Here is a 21146-nt window from a genome sequence, read left to right on the forward strand (position 1 = left end):
GTTTATAAGAATGTTTTATGGATTTATAACAAATAAAGAAGATATTTTTCTTATTATGGCTGTGATGTTCCTCTTCTATGCAATTTATAATGACATTTTCTTTCTTTCTTTTTTTCTATACCCGGAGAATCTCTTTAACAATTGACAACAGAACCAAGTACTCAGTTTAGGTAGGCAGGCCAGATAGAAATTCTGTACACACGTGGTCAAAATTGTTGGTACCCCTTGTTTAATGAAAGAAAAACCCACAATGGTCACAGAAATAACTTGAATCTGACAAAAGTAATAATAAATTAAAAATCTATGAAAATGAACAAATGAAAGTCAGACATTGCTTTTCAACCCTGCTTCCACAGAATTTTTTTAAAAAACTAAACTCATGAAACAGGCTTGTAGCTGAGAGGCATTTAGTACACCTGCTGGGAGTCATCCTGTATAAAAGACTCCCTTCCCCTTAGGGAGTCGTCAAGCAATACATTCGGTCATTAGGTAGTGTGGTGTTCTACCAGTGCAGTTGTGAGTCGCCTGGTTCCGCTGTGGCCAGTGTCCTGAACCCGAATCCTTGGTCCTGGTGCGACCAGTGCCTGAATGTTGTCCCTGGTCCTACTGTGGCCAGTCCTGAATCTGAAGTCCCTGGTCCCGGTGCGGCCAGTCCTGTTCCTGATGTCCCCTGGTCCTGTTGCAGCCAGTCCTGAATCCAAAGTCCCTGGTCCTAGTGTGGCCAGAGCCTGAACATTGACCCCTGGTCCATGAGAGGCCAGTCCCTGAATCAGTATCCGAGACCTGTGAGTCTGAACGTAGCTCTAGTCCATGTCAGCAAACCTGACCCCCGGGGTCAGCAGCTGCAGTACGGGGATCTGCCTAGGAGTGGTACCTGGCGACTACCCGCAGCCAACCATCAGGAGCTCCAGTAAACACCAGGCAGCCGCTTAGCTATGCCCCTTCCTAGGCAGGCCCGACCCTGTGGCCCATTTGGTTCACAAATCCACGTGCGCCACCATTGGGCGTGACAGAGGCCAGTGGAAAGACGAGGCTGGACCCCGGGAGGGTGAGTAATATTTCACTTTAGTTTTGTAACACAGCCCGGACCCTATAGAGGCCAGAAGTTTATTAGTGGAAACCCCCTTTAATAGACAACAGAGTTACAGCAGGGTCAAATGCAGTTGAGCCACCCGATAACAGGGCATTGACGAGAGGGAACGCCAGGAAGGGGTCCCAACAAATTCTACAAAGAATATGCAGAGTTATATCTACTGTACATAGTAGACAGAAATGTAGCAACCAGTGTCAGGTTGCTGCTGCTAAAGCAATAAAATGATAGGATAAATATTATTATTGGTGCAACCAGTGCAGTCGAACAGGGGCCCAGCAGGTAACCACTACCACCTCCAAATGGGTCACAGACAACTATTGGACCGCAAAGGGCCCATAAACTATGCAAAAAAACAACGTACCCAAATAGTCATCTTAGAAAAGCTTTGAGAACAATGTAGGGCAAAGCAATAAGTCAAGTGGAAAAAGTGTTGAATTTGCAATTTAATTTTCCTTCTTTGCAGTGGAAATGAAATTACACAGATCTCTCCATCTGTCTGTTACAGTGGTGGCTTTTGAGGTAAATGTGAGACATTTGCTAAGTGTTTTGTATGATTAGTGCATCGCGAACCCAACCAGTCAAGTGAGCTCTGAAGCCACATGAAGAAAGGTGTGGCCTCGCCAGATTTATAACACGGCCACAGGCTCGTAATACCCCTCAAACATCGGCTCCCCTACACCAGGCACGAGGATGAGGCAGGCGAGGAACCGGCTTCGGTGGCAGGTAACATATCGGTCATTTTTTACCTATACATTATGTTTTTATGTTTTATTCTTGCATTATTATTTCAATTATTTTATTATATTTTTACTAAAATGCAATTATTTTGATATTTTCACATTTACATTTTAAGAGAATTTTGCAAATTTAGATTTATTTATTTTTGTATTTACAAAAAAAAATCCTTCATGGTGTGTAATATTCCACTGTACAGTTTTTACCATTTTTTTAGGGTGGCTTTAGAGCAAAAAAAAAAAAAGTCTGTAAAATGATCTAATGTCTCAAGGCTTCTCCTTATCTCCTTCACATTTTATAAATTTCTGCTTTCTGCTCAGAAATCCTCTGATTTAGAGAAAGAAAAAAACATTTTCTAATACCCAATCAGTGATTTCGAGGTAACAGAGGGATGATCCCATTCAGCACCCTCACCTATAACCCGGAGTGGAGAGCAGGTACAGAAGTCTCTTAGGCTGGAAACAAAAACATGGAGATTTCTTGGAGGATATGCTCCAAAATTCTTCTCAATGCTTGAACTACTTGTTCATGTCTAAGGGAACTCAACTTCCTTTAAATGAGGGGGGGGTTTTAGCCTTTTTTTTTTTTTTATTCATTTTTTTTGGAAGTTTTGAAAAACACCAAGAGAGGATAAAAAAAGTGCATGTCGCTTCTATGAAGCGCATCCTGATGGAATCTGCTCCAAACTAGGCACTGTCCAATCAAAAGGTATCAGGGGGAAAAAACTCTTCCAAAATTTTTCAAAACTTTTTCAAGAAAAAGAAAAACTCCTCCAAAAACTCTCCTAAAAAAAGCATTTCCTGAATAAATTTCTGCTTGAAAACCTGTCACTTTTGAAGGCCTCAGAAAACTCAGTGTGAATATAACCCTACTCCGGAGGACCTGGTACATCCACACATTATAATAGGCCATTGAAGTTAGTGGATATTGTGTAATACTTCATTTGTCCTGCGGTTGTGCTGTAGAGAAAGGGAACACTTGATGCTAAGTTCTTCCACAAGTTACATCAGGTCTCAGCAGCAATACCTAAAAGAGATAAGCCCTTCACTTAGACCACATATGTCAAACTCTGGCCCGCAGGCCAAATCTGGAAGCAGGGTGAGTATATTTGTCCCACAACACCTGGTGGGTCCCACGAGTATATTTGGTCCCCCGTCCGATATTGCACTTTCAACTGTATCAGCATCATGGATGCCGATACAGTTGAAAGCAATGATGGAGGAGGGAGCGCCAGGTGACACTCTCTTTCCCATCATTCCCCCTCAACATCCGACGACCTAGGACAGCGGGCACAATGACATCATTATAACACGCCCGCTGTACCAGGATGTGCAGAGGATCTGAAGACACCATTAAGAGACCGGAGCAGCAGGGGAATGAGGAGAGGCGAGTATTTATTTATTTTATGTGGGGCTATGTATGGAGCACTATGTGGGGCCTATTATACTGTATGGAGGACTATGTGGGGCCCATTATACTGTATGGAGGACTATGTGGGGCCATTATTCTGTATGGAGGACTATGTGGGGCCATTATACTGTATGGAGCACTATGTGGGGCCTATTATACTGTATGGAGGACTATGTGGGGCCCATTATACTGTATGGAGCACTATGTGGGGCCTATTATACTGTATGGAGGACTATGTGGGGCCCATTATACTGTATGGATGACTATGTGGGGCCATTATACTGTATGGAGCACTATGTGGGGCCTATTATACTGTATGGAGGACTATGTGGGGCCCATTATACTGTATGGAGGACTATGTGGGGCCTATTATACTGTATGGAGGACTATGTGGGGCCCATTATACTGTATGGAGGACTATGTGGGGCCATTATACTGTATGGAGCACTATGTGGGGCCCATTATACTGTATGGAGGACTATGTGGGGCCATTATACTGTATGGAGCACTATGTGGGGCCCATTATACTGTATGGAGCCCATTATACTATATGGAGGACTATATGATGCCATTATACTGTATGAAGGACATGTGGGGCCATTATATTGTATGGAGGACTATGTGGGGCCCATTATACTGTATGGAGGACTATATGATGCCATTATACTGTATGGAAGACTATGTGGGCCCATTATACTGTATGGAGGACTATATGATGCCATTATACTGTATGGAAGACTATGTGCATCATACTTTATTATCTATAGTATTCAAGGTTTTTTATCCTTTGTTATTACTTATTTAAATTAGGCCATTAGGCCACATGCTTTTTACTGCTCTTACATAGAATAAAATATTGATATAATATGTTAAGAATATCTATTTATTAAAATGTACTTTGTTAGTTGGTGGTGGTGGAGAGGCAAAGGGACAAAGCAAGATGTGGCATCCGTTAATCCCCAGTTGGATGATAAAAGTTTTTGCGCTTTTACTTATTTGTTTACTTTCCTCCTTCCAAGAATCATAACTGTTTAATTTTTTTTAGCCGACATAATCATACGATGGCTTGTCCTTTGGGGGACGAGTTGTAGTTTTTAATGTCACCATTCGTTTTACCACATAATGGGCTGAAACAAATGGGAAAAAAAAAATTCAAAGTGCAATGAAAATGACTAAATAAACTCAATTTTGCTATTATTTTGGGGGTTTTGTAAAGATGACTTGATAACATGATTCTTCAGGTCAGTACGATTATGGCCATACCAAACTTGCATATATTTATTATTTACATTTTTATTTTATTTTTTACAATTTACAAACTTTTTTTTTTTACAAAGTTTGTGAATTGTAAACAAAAAAAACAGTAAAAAGTTTTACTTTGTGTCACCACTTTTTCAGACCTGTAACTTTTTTTTAAAATTTTTTCCCATCGATGGGTTTTGTTTCGCATAGCGAGCTGATGTCTTTATTGATACCATTTTGGATTTCATACTTTTTGATTGCGTTTTTTCAGGGAAACTTTACAATTCTGGTGTTCTGATTTTTCTTCTCTTAAATGTTGCTTAACCATACCGGTTAATTCATTTTTCGATCGATCAAACTTTTTCAGAGGCGGCGATACAATATATGCTAATTTTTTTATTATTTTTTTTAACTTTTATAGGAGGAAAAGAATGTTAATATAATTATTTAGATCTTCTAAAGTTTTACTATATTTTTTTAAACTTTTTTGTTATATTTTACTTTATTTTCTAGTCCCTTTTAGGGGATTTGAACCAGTGCTCATTTGATCACTGATTTTATATACTGCAATACATGGCTACTATGGGACCATTCAACAGGCCCACCGACTGCCAGGATGCCCTGCTAAAATCCCTCCTGGCCCTAAGTATGTGGCTTTAAAATGTCCCAGTAGAATAGAGATGTGGCCGCCCTTCGCTGTCTGTGGGACTGGCAGAGATATCCCAGCTATCTTTGGTAGGCCACAAAGATGGAAAAGTGGTGCCCATGTGCGACCAGCTCTCCATTCTACTGGGCCACGTGCTCACGGCCAAGAGCGGTCCTAGCGATAAGACCCCCAAGTGATCATTAAGTTATCAAGTTTTCCTGTATCCACAGAATAAGTAATAAGATTGGGATCGGAGAGAGGGTTTCCGACTAGGGTAAAGTCTTACCTTTTCAATTCTTCTGTAGGTCATCACCATTATGGCTCTGCTACTCATCCCCCATGCTGTAGACGGCGCTAAGAATCCCAATAAAAAGAACAAATGCTTCAAGAATAAGAAAGGAGTAAACTTCATCCAGGTGCGAGTGGACAAACCAGTCAACCATGAAGTAGACGTCAGCGAGATCAGAAGTTTCCCGAAAAGAAACATTGTGCCCTTTGAATACAGGTAAGTGATGAGAATAATGGTGGAAGCTTCTCTTTTTCAGTAATCACTTGATAATCTAATATATATATATATATATATGTAAAATAATGATATAATAATGTAATTAACAAAAGAGAACTCTAAACACCATCAGTATCCGGTGACAGTCCGTCACCTTCATCACTTCTTCTCGCCACTTGTACACGGTTTATGAAGGATCTCGGCAGGTTTTTCCAAACATCTTGGAGAACTGACCCCAAATCTTCTGTGCATGAGGCTTCTGCGGATCCTTCTGGCTCTTCATGTGATCCCAGACAGACTGGATGATGGGAGATCAGGGATTTTTGAGGCTGAATCATCACTTACAGGTCTCCTTGTTATTAATGACATTGGCTGGATGTTGGGGGTCGTTGTCCTGTTGCAGAATAAATTTAGAGCCAGTCAGACGCCTCTCTGATGGTATTACATGATGGATAAGTATCTGCCTGGATTTCTGAGCATTGAGGACACTATTAATCCTGACCAAGTTGAGTCACTTGTCCTTGTTTCCATATAGGAGGTATGACTTTTTGACCTCAACTCTTCTATGAAGACCACTTCTGGCCAGACTTGTAGCATATAGCTGCTGGGTCTCACTGGTTGCTGCCAGCTCTGTGCTGATGGCACTGCTGGACAACCTTCGGTTTCTAAGGGAATAAAGCACGGTGTCTTTCACCAACTGCACCAAGTTTCCTAGGCCGTCCACTGCGTTAACCGTCCTCAACATTGCCCATTTCTTGGTGCGTCTTCAAAAGAAACTTGGGACAGCACAACCTGAGTGCCCAGTCTGTTTTGCTGATGCAGGATAACTACCTTGTTGCTGTGCTTAGGCCTTGCCATTGTGTATGACCCTTGACATGAAACTTTCTTACACACTCACCTTCGTAGCAAAGTTTGTCTGTTCCTCACCCAGTTTTAAGCCTCCCACAAAGCTTGTTTCTGTTTTAGTTCATGACTGTTTCATCTTAAATAAGAAAGGAATAATTATTATCTTTATACACCTGACTATAATCCATGACGTTGTGCAAATGTACCGGGAAGAACTGGTGCTGTTTTGGGATTTATATTTCTTTGTTCATTAATTTTGCATTTTGATAAATGATGAAAATAAACTTAACACCTGGGTAAAACTTTTTTTTTTTCAGATGAAATTGTATATTACCATTTACTGAAAAAATATGCCTAGAATGATAAAATGATGCAATAATTGTATAACCCATTCATGACCGTACATGTGGTTTTAAGACTTCATAATTTCTTTCAAATAATTTTTGGTTTTTTTTACGATATGTGGGTCCTAATTTTTTTTTCTGCAAACACGGGGGGGGGATGGAAATAAGTTTTTTTTATAACAACCACAAGAGTGTACTAAAATCCATTTTAGATTGTGTCACCATTTCAGTGGACGTGTTTATTTTTTTTCAACAGGATACGGCTAGAAATTTATTTGCACCCGCGTTTTTTTTCCTCATTTATTTCCCACATTGTGCCCTTCCATCACCAACCCAGACATCATAAAAGACCTTTGGGGGCATTTCAAACACTTTTTTTTTTTTTTTTTTTACCAATTCCCCTGTAACTAAGGCTGGCAAGAAAGTTTGGCATAGTTTGTTAGTCTTCCATTGTTGCTTCCAAACTCAAGAATTTCCAACAGCCCTATAACTTTTAGGGAAAAAAAAAAAATACATTTTTTTTTGTAATAAACTGCTTAACCCCTCAATGATGAGCAACATATTAGGCACCAGGAGTAGCCCTTTCCCCACACAGTGATGGGTACACAGATCAGTGTAACCACAAGTTTGCAGATACTAACGCTTATTCACACTGCAGTATTTTTCATCAGTGTTTGTAATATAAAAGCAGGAGTGGAATTAACAGAGAAAAATCTGGAATGGAAAAATTGACATTGGTTCTGTGTTTTGAAGACTCCTGGTTTGGGCATAGAAATACTGATGTGTTAGTAAAGAGCGTTAAATGTACCCCACAAATTTTTAGGTCCACCCCCCTCCTTCATAATTACATCAATTTAGAAGATTGGGAAAAAATAGAAATTAAATGTAAAATTAAAAATATAAATTTGTATTCATTGTGTAACCCAAAAATTGTTCTCGTGGTGTAGAGAAGTGGGGGGAAAAAAAAAAAAGTTAATTTTACATTTGAAAAAGAAATTAAGAAAATAAATTTGCATACATTAAAGCCAAACACTTCTCTCCTTTCCATAGGCCCATTATGAACCCCAAAGGGTATCCAGAGCGGATTGTGGAGGTTGTTTGCTCTGATAAATGTATGGGCAATGAAATGAACGTCGCGCAGATTAAAAGGAACATTCATTACCTGAAGAGAGAGGGGGACCTGCTGGTGCTGGGCGAGATGGTGGTGACCGTGGGCTGCACGTGCATCTACCCCGAAGTGAGGGAACAGCAGAAGACGTGATCTTCAAAGATGGCGCCACGAAGGACATTGTTGATCATCGGGCCCTCAGAGAGCAGACGTGAAGGAGGCGGCAGATTCGTGGAGGCCGGATGCCACCGCCGCTCGTGTATTTATATTTAACCCTTTATAGAATGCACCCACTGACATCACAACTTGGAATTAAAAGGGGTTGCTCAGAACTGGGGACCCCTTATACAAAAGTATTGAAAGAGTACACAAGTTACTTAATTTAAAGAGATATTCTGGTAACTCATTACTTACCCCTGTGATAAGTGATAAATAGTGATGAGTGTGCTCGTTTAACAGAGCATGCGCGAGTGCTTATCGAGTATCTTTGGCGTGCTCGTATACTATGTTTGAGTCCCTGCGTCTGCGTGATTTATAGCGGTTATAGACTCGTCACATGTTGAGGCTGTCTAACAGCCATAGATCATGCAGGACTCGACCATAATATACGAGATACTCGGTGAGCACCCGAGCATGCCGGGTTAAAGGGTTAAACTAAGCACACTCACTCATCACTAGAGATAAATGCTCGACTAGTGGTAATCCATTCCACATTTGACAGATGCAATGTATTAGTCAGATAGAGATTGTATCGTGCAGAAGGCTAGTGTGAACAGACCCCATGCTGGAGAACGCTGTATTCTGACCTCAGGAAATCCTCCTGATCTATCCCCTATTCAGCAGAAAGTGTTAATATAGTGTAACCGGATTACCCCTTAGAGTGCTGTTCACACTTATCGCTTTTACTTTTATTTTTCCCCATGCACTTACCAATTAAATACATTTCCATGACACTGCCTCCATGCTGGGAGGTGTAGTTTCAAAACTGCAGTCACATATAAGGAATTGGATAGGCAAGACGGTAACATTGCACCTTCAGCCGGCAGTGATATTAGAGCGCCTCCTAGTGGACAAATGCAGTATTTTCAATTTCTTCCGTTCAAGAGAGAGACTCATTCGCAACTGAAGATCAGATCTAAACTACGATCTCCTCCAGATGATGCAATGCGAGGCCATTTTGCATTAACGCTTATGTGCTACTGGGTTATTAGGCGCCCTGAATAATGTGAACAGCGACCTCTGTAAAGTATATCCCTATTAAACATTGGTACTCTATGTGCTTTAGATTTTTCTTTTTTGGCATCTATTATAAAAGGAACAGTAAAAAGGCACAAAAAACACAGCAGCCGACGTCAGGACATTACACAAGTTCCTGCAGTCGCAGCTCAGAACTTTGCAAAACTTTTCGGTCAAGTTTCCAGTATTAGATCTCGAAGTGTCAAAAAAGGACGGGTAACAACCACCATGTATGAGCACTGGGAATTTCAAGACACTTGCTGGATATCGTGCATACATTATCTAATAGGACATGTGCCTGATACCCACCATGTATAAGACCTGGCAAGTGGCCGAGGGATAGTGGGGTGAGCAGCTGCGCCATCTCACCACCACATGCAGAAGCGAAGCACCAAATAACACCTTTACAAACATAATACCTATTTGTATTTTAAGAGGAAAAATAAAAAAAAAAGTTGGTTGAGTTGGACTGAGTTAACCCTGTAATATTCCACTTTCTTCTAAAACAAAAATCAGAACAAAGTAACTGATCATCCATAAACTTGCCTTTATTTGGCGAGAACACACAAAACTTCCAAGGGTCACCCCGCTGACATCATATAATCTGTTCATATGATAGGTGGGGTTCTGACTGATGGGACCTGCACCGATACCATGTGAATGGACAGTACTGATCATAGACAGGAAATAAACATTTGGTTGCGCACACAAGAAACTTTGGGATCCCAGCTGTCAGACACCCATCTTACAAGTAATATATGATGTTTTAGGGGTGTGTGGGGGGAGGGGGGGGGGGGGGAATATCCCCTTTAGCAATGAGCAAAAAAAGTAAGAAAAAAAATATTGCAGAATAATAGTCACTTTACAACTTACTCCTACCTGGAAACGGGTAAAAGCTATATACAAACACAAGGGTGACAAAAGTGACGATGCGACAAAAGGGTATTAAAATATACCGAGAACGCGTCAAAGATCTTCCAAAAAAAAAAAAAAAAAAACAATTATAGAAAAAAAAAAAAAAAAGAATTAAAATTGCAGAATATTTTCAGTTTTAAAAATTGGAAGTCCCAGAAAAATTAAAAACCTAGAACTTTGGGTCCTGGGAAATCTGGATGAGATATACACATATAGTGTAATACAATGATGACGTATAGCAATGTAGAACCCGCGCTACATTAAGGACTTCCCTCACATACAGGAACACGGCCGGCGCCTCATTAACCCCTTCTTATTTAGCTTCTCAGCATTAGAAGTCTATTAGATTAAGAAGACGATGTTTTCGGAAACCATTATATGATTGGCTTCCTCCATCAGCTCCAGCGCAGCCTTCACCTCCCCGGACGAGAAGGGAGCGTCATTGTTCTCATTAATAGAGTCCATGAGGACCGGCATGGCGATGGACTGGGCATGGGCCGATTTAAAGGAGTCTAGGAGGGCGGCTTTGAAATCCTTCAGCCTGGAAGAGAAAATGGGACCAAATGTTAGTGAGAATATAGAAAAAACATAATATTAATATATAATGAAGTAATTGTAATAATACTAATTAATTATATTAACAATTCATAATATAATTATTTTTTGCTATTTGCATGGAGCCTTTTAAGAGTGCAGGAGCCTTTTGCACTTGGGTCCCAAAAACCTTGGCTATACTCAGTTGACATCAATGCCTATGGGTGGGGGTCTTAAGGGGGTTTATGTAAATGTGGGACTTAAGGCCAATTATCAGGTTATAATATACTGTGTTTCAGTTTCTCACTATTCAAGATGTAATAAAGTATAGGGGGGGGGGGGGGACATGTAAGATTCTCTCAAACACACTAGGCCTCATTTACCCGAGAGGAGGTTGCCCCTAGCAACCAATCACAGCTCAGCTTTCATCTTGTAAACAGCTCTGGTACAATGAAAGCTGCGCTGTGATAGGTTTCTATGGACATCAGTTTCTCTTTTAGACAATATACCTTTATATTATATGCCATCACACACCCAGTTAATAAAATGTGGCCCAGCCTCACCTGTCCCCAGACAGTCCGCTCTTCTCTGAGGATTCAGATCGTTTGATCGCTGCCGCCTTAGGAGAATGAACTGTAATGGAGAAAAGGGTTAATACAGATCACATTGGAGGAAGGTTGGGGGGGCCTCTATTTATATAGTGCTCATTATATGGTAAAAATAACAGTGGTATGTTTCTCCAGGTCCGTACGATTGGGGTGAAGCCAAACATGCATTTACCCACCCCCTCCCAATTTAAGTAGCGACATCAGAAACATGCAAAAAGTAAAAAAAAAAAAAAAAAAAAAAAAGGCCTAGTCTCTTTTTTTTCCCCAAAGCCTGCAAAGTTTTCAATTTTTGGCCAATTGAATTATGTGAGGGCCAGTGTTTTTGCAGTCTCCTTTTGGGGGAGAGTTGAGGCTTTATTACCTTTTTTGCATTGTATTTGCACTGTTGCAATCTGCAGCCACTTACCATCGGGTGTTTCACCCTCTGTATCACTGAAGTCATAGGGGTCGTGCGTTTCCCCTTCTGTCCCATCCGCGGTTTTCCTGCAAAAAGCAAAATATTCTTCAGTAACGATTCCCATGACAGTCACACTGGGATATGTTACTGGCGTCTGCTTTTCCCCTGCAATTTTTTTTTTTTGGCCCACCCATGGGAGAAAATCACACAGCGACGTGATCAAACATATGCCCCCAACCTCTTCTTCCGGGTCCTCCGCTCTGTAGCTGCCGGCTGCTGCTGCTCTTCTTCCTCCGTATCGGTGTCCTCATCACGCTTCCTTCGTTTCTTCTCTTTTTCCAGCACCTAGAACGCCAAGAAAAAGCAAAAAAAAAAAAAAGTTAGTTCCTTAGGTTGAAGACATTTTTTCGAGGAATCAAAAAGAAAAAAAAAATTTAAGGCCTGGGTTTTTGTTTCATTTGTGCTCATTTTTTGTTTTTTCTTTTGCACACTTAAAATGCATGCAATTATGGCAAAAGTGTCCACTTTAAGGCAGCTCATTTCATAAGATTCACCCCCCTTGGAATTAATTTTTTAATTTACTTGTTCCTTTTTATTTTAACAAATCGTCACACTTGCTCTAAACAAAAAAAAAAGTTTTCTACACTACAAAAAACGAATCAGTGCGCTATTTTGAAGAATTTGCCAGCAAAAAAACAACAAATACAAGCTAAAAGTGAAAAAAAAACACAAAAGCAAATGAACATATTTCTCAAAGATAGTGACACACTGTGGCTGTAAGTGGGTACTGCAGGATCCTGCTTGTACGGAGAGGAGCAAATTGCGAAGAGGTGTCACAAACCTCATACCGCCATGTTAAGGCTGCAATTGCCATGTAAGCAGTTCTCCAATACAGCTATGGAGTCATCATATAACAGGGCCTCACCTTTTTGAAATAAGCGTACTGGACAAGTTCCACCGCCGCCTCGGCGTCCTGCAGCTGCACGCTTTTGCTCATCCGCACCTTAGCGTGGGCTGTGGACAGACGGATCAGAGTCTCCAAAGAACGAGCAGTCACCGGTGAGGTCTGAAAAAATGGCAGAGGGAACATATATATATATAAAAAAAAGTCAATATCTAAGCAGAATTTCGGCCATTTTTTGCGGCTTACGATGGTGCCGAGCTTCGGGACATACCCGCGCCACGTCAGAGCTCATCTGGTCCTGGCTCCTCAGGCGGGTGTACTCCTCAGCGATGTAATTTGCAGCTTCTGAGGTCAGCACCGGCTTGAACAGCTTGGCCACGTGTATGTACTTCCGCATGAACTCCATGCTGATTGTCTTCTCACTGCGAGAATCGATTATGAACAGTGACTCCATGCAGCCGGTAGGGGGCAGCATAGTCCTGCTTAATAGCTCTGGGTCTTACCGCTTCTTCTTCACGCCGTGCAGGAGGCTGTCGTGCTTCTCGTAAATCTGCAATTCCTGCTGCTCCTCGTGGCTGACGTTGGGGTCGTTGGTGGAGAGGATGTCCACAGAACTGCCCAGGGGCATGGCTGAAAAACAGCAGACACCCTAATCTGTCAGGTGATAAAACTACATGTACCATAATGCACTGAAGCATGGAGCTAGTGAAGATGTGAATGCAGCTTTGGCTGTGACTGGAGTAGACACAATCAGTTAAAAAAAAAAAAAAAATCTTCCTTACCATCTCCATCCTGTTCCCCTGCAGCTCTGTAGCGGTGCATGCGGAGCACGTGGTCAGAGATCTCTCTGTCCTGCTCCGGATCCATCTGATCCAGCACAATGAACAGGAGATCGAAACGGGACAGCAGCGAGTCCTGAAGACCAATGTTCTCCATGGGAGTTTTGTACTGATCATACTGCAAGAACAAAAAAAATATATAGTTAAAAATTAAGGCAATTTTTTTCCTGATAGACTGCGCCCAGTACTCTCTGCAGCCTCTGCACCAATTACATAATGTGCAAAACAACCTTGCATAGACTCACCTGTACATTGCACTACTGCTATGCCCATAATCTGGGAGTCATCCTTGCAGAGACTGTGCCCTGAACTCTCTGCAGCCTCAACACCTTATATAATAGCATAACCCGGGACTCACCCTTCCGTAGACAGGGTTGGCTGCAGCCAGCACACTGCAGCGTGCGTTCAGCCTAGCGTGGATGCCAGCTTTGGCAATAGTGACCCGACCCTGCTCCATGACCTCATGGATTGCCGTACGATCCATGTCAGACATCTTGTCGAACTCATCAATGCAGACTACACCCCTATCAGCCAGGACCATGGCACCGGCCTCCAGTCTTCTCTCCCCTGGGGATAAAATACACCATTTAATGATGAGCAAAAAGTTAATTGTAGATAGACAGGATGGATGATCGGCCGTCTGTACTCACCAGTCTCTTGGTCAGTGGTAACTGCAGCAGTTAAACCCACTCCTGACGAGCCTCTGCCAGTGGTGGGGATGGCTCGGGGGGCAGTGCTGAGCACGTACCGCAGGAGCTGAGACTTTGCAACGGAGGGATCACCTAAACACAAAAAAAAAACAAACGCACAACAAAAACTAGTGGACAACTGCTTTAAGGGATTAAAGAACTTGCAGAGTGATGTAGAGCAGCAAAGACTGCTTGGACACCCCTCCAACCCCCCAAAAAAGAGAGGTAGCCACTCTAAGGGAATCACATCAGAAGTTGTAGTAATAAGACGGCAGACCCCGTACCTATGAGGAGCACGTTGATGTCTCCTCTGATCCTGGTCCCGTTTTCCAGAACCTTCTCCACCCCTCCGAGCAGCATGCACAGGATGGCCTTCTTGATGTAATGGTGGCCGTGAATACTTGGGGCCAGGGAGCGGGAGAGCTGCTCAAACACATCCTGCGGAGAAATGGATGGAGCAGGTGAAGGACTGGGGGGGGGGCTCTCCGGACACAACACATACACAGGACATGGAGGTCCCTTACCTTGGAGTGGTTCTTGCTGAATTTCTTGATCTTGGCCAAGTCATCTGCTGAGAAGACCGGAGAGACCTCCTTACTCATCTGCACCACGTTGCAGGCGATCATGATCGTCCTTCACAAATAAAGACAATATACTGCAATATTAGACAGGTTAAGAGGGGGCGGCCATGTTGGTCAGGACAAGACTTGAATGCAGCTGTGGCCATATTGGTAGATAGTCACCTGAATGAGCCCGATGTGTAGCCGCTCCTCTTAGATGGAAGGCAGCGAAAGGTCCCAATAACCTGCACCCGATCCCCGGGCTTCACCTTATCCACCAAATCATCGTCCAAGATGATATCCACAGAGCGCGGCAGCTGACCGGCAGGAGCCTTCTCCGGCATCTCCTGGATGGTGATGGTCTGGTGGTCCTTGTACAGAGAAAGGCCAAACTCTGTCTCCAGGGGGTTATTCTCCTCATCCTGAGAGGAAGAAAAAAAAAAAGTTGATAAAACAAAGAAAAATAAAAAATTAAGTTCAGGGGACCAGAAAAGCCACCACCATTGATTGAACCTCTGTGTACCAGTGATTGACACAGGTATTACAGCTAAAAGTTATGTTTACTGTGCTGACCTCTAGTGGCCACTTTGCAATACACAAAGTACACTATATGGAATCAGAAGCTTCTGCAATTTATATATTATTTCACTTACTCAGATGTACTGTGTGCAGTCAGTGAATGGGCCAGGTTTTTTTTATCTTCTTGAAAGATATGCATGAAGTGTTCATTATTTTTTTCTTTTTTTTTTTTAGAGTCTGTGCTCATTTTATATCGCAAGGTAGTCTCTCACCTTAGTAGGATAGATGGCACTGGAAGGAAACGCATCCAGACTGGTCATATCCGTATACTTCCGCTCAATCGTCTTCTTTGTTGCTGGACAGTAATGGACGCTGCGTACCACTTTAGGGCGAACCAGAGAACCTGGAAAATAAAATTATATTCTAGAGTCCATAGGGGGCAGTATTATGGTAGTTATATTCTTGCACATAGGGGGCAGTATTATAGTAGTTATATTCTTGTACATAGGGGCAGTATTATAGTAGTTATATTCTTGTACATAGGGGGCAGTATTATAGTAGTTATATTCTTGTACATAGGAGCAGTATTATAGTAGTTATATTCTTGTACATAGGGGCAGTATTATAGTAGTTATATTCTTGTACATAGGGGGCAGTATTATAGTAGTTATATTCTTGTACATAGGGGGCAGTATTATAGTAGTTATATTCTTGTACATAGGGGGCAGTATTATAGTAGTTATATTCTTGTACATAGGGGGCAGTATTATAGTAGTTATATTCTTGTACATAGGGGCAGTATTATAGTAGTTATATTCTTGTACATAGGGGCAGTATTATAGTAGTTATATTCTTGTACATAGGGGCAGTATTATAGTAGTTATATTCTTGTACATACTGGGCAGTATTATAGTAGTTATATTCTTGTACATACTGGGCAGTATTATAGTAGTTATATTCTTGTACATACTGGGCAGTATTATAGTAGTTATATTCTTGTACATATGGAGCAGTATTATAGTAGTCATATTCTTGTACATAGGGGCAGTATTATAGTAGTTATATTCTTGTACATAGGGGCAGTATTATAGTAGTTATATTCTTGTACATAGGGGCAGTATTATAGTAGTTATATTCTTGTACATAGGGGGCAGTATTATAGTAGTTATATTCTTGTACATAGGGGGCAGTATTATAGTAGTTATATTCTTGTACATAGGGGGCAGTATTATAGTAGTTATATTCTTGTACATAGGGGGCAGTATTATAGTAGTTATATTCTTGTACATAGGGGCAGTATTATAGTAGTTATATTCTTGTACATAGGGGCAGTATTATAGTAGTTATATTCTTGTACATAGGGGCAGTATTATAGTAGTTATATTCTTGTACATACTGGGCAGTATTATAGTAGTTATATTCTTGTACATACTGGGCAGTATTATAGTAGTTATATTCTTGTACATACTGGGCAGTATTATAGTAGTTATATTCTTGTACATATGGAGCAGTATTATAGTAGTCATATTCTTGTACATAGGGGCAGTATTATAGTAGTTATATTCTTGTACATAGGGGGCAGTATTCTAGTAGTTATATTCTTGTACATAGGGGGCAGTATTCTAGTAGTTATATTCTTGTACATAGGGGGCAGTATTCTAGTAGTTATATTCTTGTACATAGGGGGCAGTATTCTAGTAGTTATATTCTTGTACATAGGGGGCAGTATTCTAGTAGTTATATTCTTGTACATAGGGGGCAGTATTCTAGTAGTTATATTCTTGTACATAGGGGGCAGTATTATAGTAGTTATATTCTTGTACATAGGGGGCAGTATTATAGTAGTTATATTCTTGTACATAGGGGGCAGTATTATAGTAGTTATATTCTTGGACATAGGGGGCAGTATTATAGTAGTTATATTCTTGGACATAGTGAGGAGGGGATAAGTATTATAGTATATTTCTGTATATAGTATGCGATCCTTACACTTTGTGACAATCCCCTCCACGCAGATCATAGAGCCCAGGAAACGTGACGTCAGTGTTCGGGGGGTGACATGTTTCGCACCGAAGCTTCCTTCCAGACCGATGTAGAAGTCCTCGTACTGTTTGGCATAAGTGCCATCAATGGAAGCAACAAAGTCCTTCAGAGCTCGCTGGAAGGCGATCAGCCCCTCGAAGGCCTTGTTCATGAGCCTTTGGGTAGATAGAAGATAACACGGTGAGCACGATGGCGGCAGCGGCTCTGCAGACATCCCTCCATGTCGGATACTTACTGACTCGCCCTCTTCTCGTTCTTCCTGCGGAGATCATTGATGTTCACGATCAGCCGGTATTGGTTATCGCTGATCATGTCCCGCACTTTGCTCTGGTAAATGCCCTGATCTTCCTGCAGAATGAGGGGAAAAATAAAGGGTGTTTTTTTTTTTTAAATTTATTAGTTTAATAAGCAAAAGTGATCACAAGAATACTGTCGTCATTTAAGCCACAACGATGAATATGAGAACAAAGCAGCCTATAAAGCCCCAGGCACAGGCCGCCCCGGAGCACGAGGGTCGAATCATCTCCAAGCTGCAAGGAAAGAGCAATCAAGAGCGCTCTCATCAACCCAGGTATATTAATCAGGGTAACGGCACCCACCTGACACAAGCCTGCTGACAGCTTCCCTTTAAAGCATTTAACCCTTAAAATGCATTACATTTTATTGTGTGAAAAAAAAAAAAAACACATGTACCGTCAAGAACCTATTTAGACCAGGGTGCAGTTAAGTATCCTTAAAGGGCTATTCCAATCTCCAAGATCCTTTCCAAATATGTAGTAGGTATAATATTTTACTAGCAAATACCTCCAGCTAGAAATATAGTACAGTTCTTCTGATTAGCCAAGTCGCTTACCCACATATGCAGGGCATAGGAGTAGCTTACCACTACTGAACTGTACACTATGAGCGGTTCTAACCATGGATACTTGAGCTACTGCAATACCCTGCACATGGGTGTAAGCGACATAGCTAATCAGAAGAACTACACTTCTAATTGGAGGTACTTGCTAATAGTATTACACTTACTACATATCGGGATGGGATCTTGGAGATGGGGAAAGCAGTTTAACCGTTTCACTCCAGTGGCTTAAAAAGGCATTTAACCCTTTATTTGAATTTCTAAAAAGAAAAAAAAAAAAAGTCTGTCCCTTCTGATGCCCAGAATCCATTTGGGCCACCAGGGTGGAGTGACCCGAGACTGACCAGAGGGGGGGGGGGGGGCAGCATCCTAGTCGGTATGACACCAGTGTAAGATCAGCAGCCCCAATCTTATTTAACCCTTCCATCTCCAGGCCTCACACTGTAGTTTATTATTGTGATAATTTCTGTTATTAAACTTGGAACAAAACAAAACATTTTGCAAAGTAATATATATATATTTTTAAAAACACTGAATAAAAGGAACTTCAGCATCATCCCCTGATATGAACCGGCTGCAGACCTGATGCTCCGTCACAGTGTGTCAGCGCAGTTATAGGGATCTGACGGATCATTTATGGATGAGATTGTAACAAAACCTCAGTTATGTGAATACTCCGATGTACATTGAGACTTTGGCTGTCGCCATCACTGACAGCAGCAGAGTCAGGCGATGAACTCATGACCAAATATCTAGTTCTTCAAGCGACGCCGATGAGGTCGGTGCAATCTGCGGCCGATATAATCTAGACAGTTTGGAAGGTCTGATGGCCCCCCGCACCGCAGACGCCGTACATCCGCCCCTCACCCACCTCATCGTCCAGGAAATCCAGGTATTCACGCTGAGCCTCCCGCAGCTCCTGGTCATCGACCTCCACAGCCCCGGGAGCCGCCATCTCTCTGGATTTATACCGAGCAGTGAGTACAGACAGGCAGGGAAGCAGTGCGCGGTGTCCGCTCCGGGTCTCACGTTATGGCCGCCGATGCTCCAACTGGCGCGAAAACCCAACGAGGCTCTAGTTTTCCCGCGAAACTCCCTCACTTCCGATAGGACACACAGATTGGCGCGAAATCTTCAGTAGCCAATCAAAAACAGAGATCGCGGCTAGGGGCGGAATAATTAGAAGACGACCGTGAGCGCTAACGGTCTCTGCGCAAAATCGGAAATGACGTACAAACAATCGCCGGAAGTGCTCTATCCGCCATGTTGGATGTGGTAAAAAAAAAAAAAAAAGCATTTGCCCATTTCTTTTTATATAACGGTATTTTTCCCACATGTCGGATTATTAGAATTTCCAAATCTTTTGGTGCCAGAATAATGGAAATGTACTGTATGACCAAATAATAAGAAAAGTCCAAGGTTTAGCTGCAGCATTTGGGGCAATAGATTACTTTTTTATATAATTATTTTGGCATTTACCTTTTTTTTCTTTTCCATTGAACGACATCATTTATTATTTCAGACTTTTACAGACATGACGGCAGCACCTCCTGCGCAGGCTGGTGTTATCTAGTGACATCACTGTTCTGCCACCATGCTACACGTGCAGCGTGCTGTCGAGCAGGACCACATGAGAGCAGAAATATATTGTTAGAAGGTGCACTATATCTGTGCTGGGGCACAAAGGAGGCAATATACTATGTTTGGATCATTAGGGGGCAATATACAGTGTGGAGGTGGATAAAGGGGGCGATATACTGTGTGTGCATCATAAGGGGGCAATATACAGTGTGGAGGTGGATAAAGGGGGCGATATACTGTGTGTGCATCATAAGGGGGCAATATACAGTGTGGAGGTGGATAAAGGGGGCGATATACTGTGTGTGGATCATAAGGGGGGCAAAATACAGTGTGGACGTGGATAAAGGGGGCAATATACTGTGTGTGGATCATAAGGGGGGCAAAATACAGTGTGGAGGTGGATAAAGGGGGCTATATACTACGTAAGGGGCAACATGGGGACAAAATACTGTGTTGGGGCAACATACCATGTAGGCGGCATAAAGTGGACAATATACAATTTTGGGAGCAAAAAGAGGGCAATATACAGTATGGGGGGCACAAAGGGGGTGATATACTTTGTGGGAGGAACAAAGGGGGCAATGTTCTGTGTCTGGGGCAATATACAGTGTGGGGGCAGAAAGGGGATAATATACTATGTGGGGGGCACAAAGGCAATATACTGTGTCTGGAGAAATATACCGTGTGGGGGCACAAAGGAGTAATATACAATTTTGGAAGCAAAAAAGGCGATATATTGTGGGGGGCACAAAGTGGGTAATATACTATTTGGGGCACAAAAGTAGCAAAATACTGTGAGGGGGACACAAAGAGGGTAGCAGTACGTGGGGAGCAATATAATGTGTTGGATCAATATACAATATGGGGGACACAAAGGGGTCTATATACTATGTGGAGGGCACAAAGGGGACAATATGCTGTGTAAGCAGGACAAAGAGCCATATACAGGTGCGTCTCACAAAATTAGAATATCATCAAAAAGTTCATTTATTTCAGTTCTTCAATACAAAAAGTGAAACTCCTATATTCTATAGAGTCATTACACGCAGAGGGATCTATTATATAGAGTCATTGCACGCAGAGGGATCTATTATATAGAGTCATTGCACGCAGAGGGATCTATGATATAGAGTCATTGCACGCAGAGGGATCTATGATATAGAGTCATTGCATGCAGAGGGATCTATGATATAGAGTCATTGCACGCAGAGGGATCTATGATATAGAGTCATTGCATGCAGAGGGATCTATGATATAGAGTCATTGCACGCAGAGGGATCTATGATATAGAGTCATTGCACGCAGAGGGATCTATGATATAGTCATTGCACGCAGAGGGATCTATGATATAGAGTCATTGCACGCAGAGGGATCTATGATATAGAGTCATTGCACGCAGAGGGATCTATGATATAGAGTCATTGCACGCAGAGGGATCTATGATATAGAGTCATTGCACGCAGAGGGATCTATGATATAGAGTCATTGCACGCAGAGGGATCTATGATATAGAGTCATTGCACGCAGAGGGAT

At 42.0% G+C, this 21146-nt stretch overlaps 2 protein-coding genes across 2 annotated transcripts; one reads left to right on the plus strand and one right to left on the minus strand.

The window, feature by feature from the left end:
* The first annotated feature begins 1719 nt into the window (after positions 1-1719).
* LOC141257947 (interleukin-17F-like) lies at positions 1720-9206 on the plus strand. Its single transcript, XM_073672951.1, has 3 exons — positions 1720-1816; positions 5432-5631; positions 7872-9206. Exons 1-3 carry the CDS (start codon positions 1784-1786, stop codon positions 8080-8082), a joined length of 444 nt encoding a protein of 147 aa, XP_073529052.1. The 5' UTR covers positions 1720-1783; the 3' UTR covers positions 8083-9206.
* A 504-nt stretch (positions 9207-9710) lies between these two features.
* MCM3 (minichromosome maintenance complex component 3) lies at positions 9711-19156 on the minus strand. The gene is made up of 17 exons (XM_073674042.1): positions 18904-19156; positions 17409-17521; positions 17120-17328; positions 15403-15533; positions 14795-15033; positions 14576-14684; positions 14336-14489; positions 14013-14144; positions 13721-13929; positions 13306-13480; positions 13027-13153; positions 12795-12945; positions 12545-12685; positions 11858-11964; positions 11629-11705; positions 11178-11247; positions 9711-10621 (listed from the first exon to the last, which is right to left on the minus strand). The coding sequence occupies exons 1-17, from the start codon at positions 18985-18987 to the stop codon at positions 10423-10425; spliced, it is 2427 nt and encodes an 808-aa protein (XP_073530143.1). The 5' UTR covers positions 18988-19156; the 3' UTR covers positions 9711-10422.
* Positions 19157-21146: the final 1990 nt, after the last annotated feature.

Source organism: Phyllobates terribilis, unplaced genomic scaffold (genome assembly GCF_046119375.1).
Source record: "Phyllobates terribilis strain yellow unplaced genomic scaffold, ASM4611937v1 Scaffold_3__8_contigs__length_932513732, whole genome shotgun sequence".
In the NCBI taxonomy this organism is placed as follows: Eukaryota; Metazoa; Chordata; class Amphibia; order Anura; family Dendrobatidae; genus Phyllobates; species Phyllobates terribilis.

What these genes read in the sequence shown, in the direction of transcription:
- LOC141257947 (XM_073672951.1), top strand. Translation starts at nt 1,784, where the DNA reads ATGAGGCAGGCGAGGAACCGGCTTCGGTGGCAG. An exon ending in GGAACCGGCTTCGGTGGCAG is followed by an intron (nt 1,817 to 5,431) that starts GTAACATATCGG and finishes ATTCTTCTGTAG; the next exon opens with GTCATCACCATTATGGCTCT. An exon ending in ATTGTGCCCTTTGAATACAG is followed by an intron (nt 5,632 to 7,871) that starts GTAAGTGATGAG and finishes TCCTTTCCATAG; the next exon opens with GCCCATTATGAACCCCAAAG.
- MCM3 (XM_073674042.1), bottom strand. Translation starts at nt 18,987, where the DNA reads ATGGCGGCTCCCGGGGCTGTGGAGGTCGATGACCAGGAGCTGCGGGAG. An exon ending in GTGCCATCTATCCTACTAAG is followed by an intron (nt 15,034 to 15,402) that starts GTGAGAGACTAC and finishes TCTTCCTCTCAG; the next exon opens with GATGAGGAGAATAACCCCCT. An exon ending in AGGGGAACAGGATGGAGATG is followed by an intron (nt 13,154 to 13,305) that starts GTAAGGAAGATT and finishes GCTGTTTTTCAG; the next exon opens with CCATGCCCCTGGGCAGTTCT.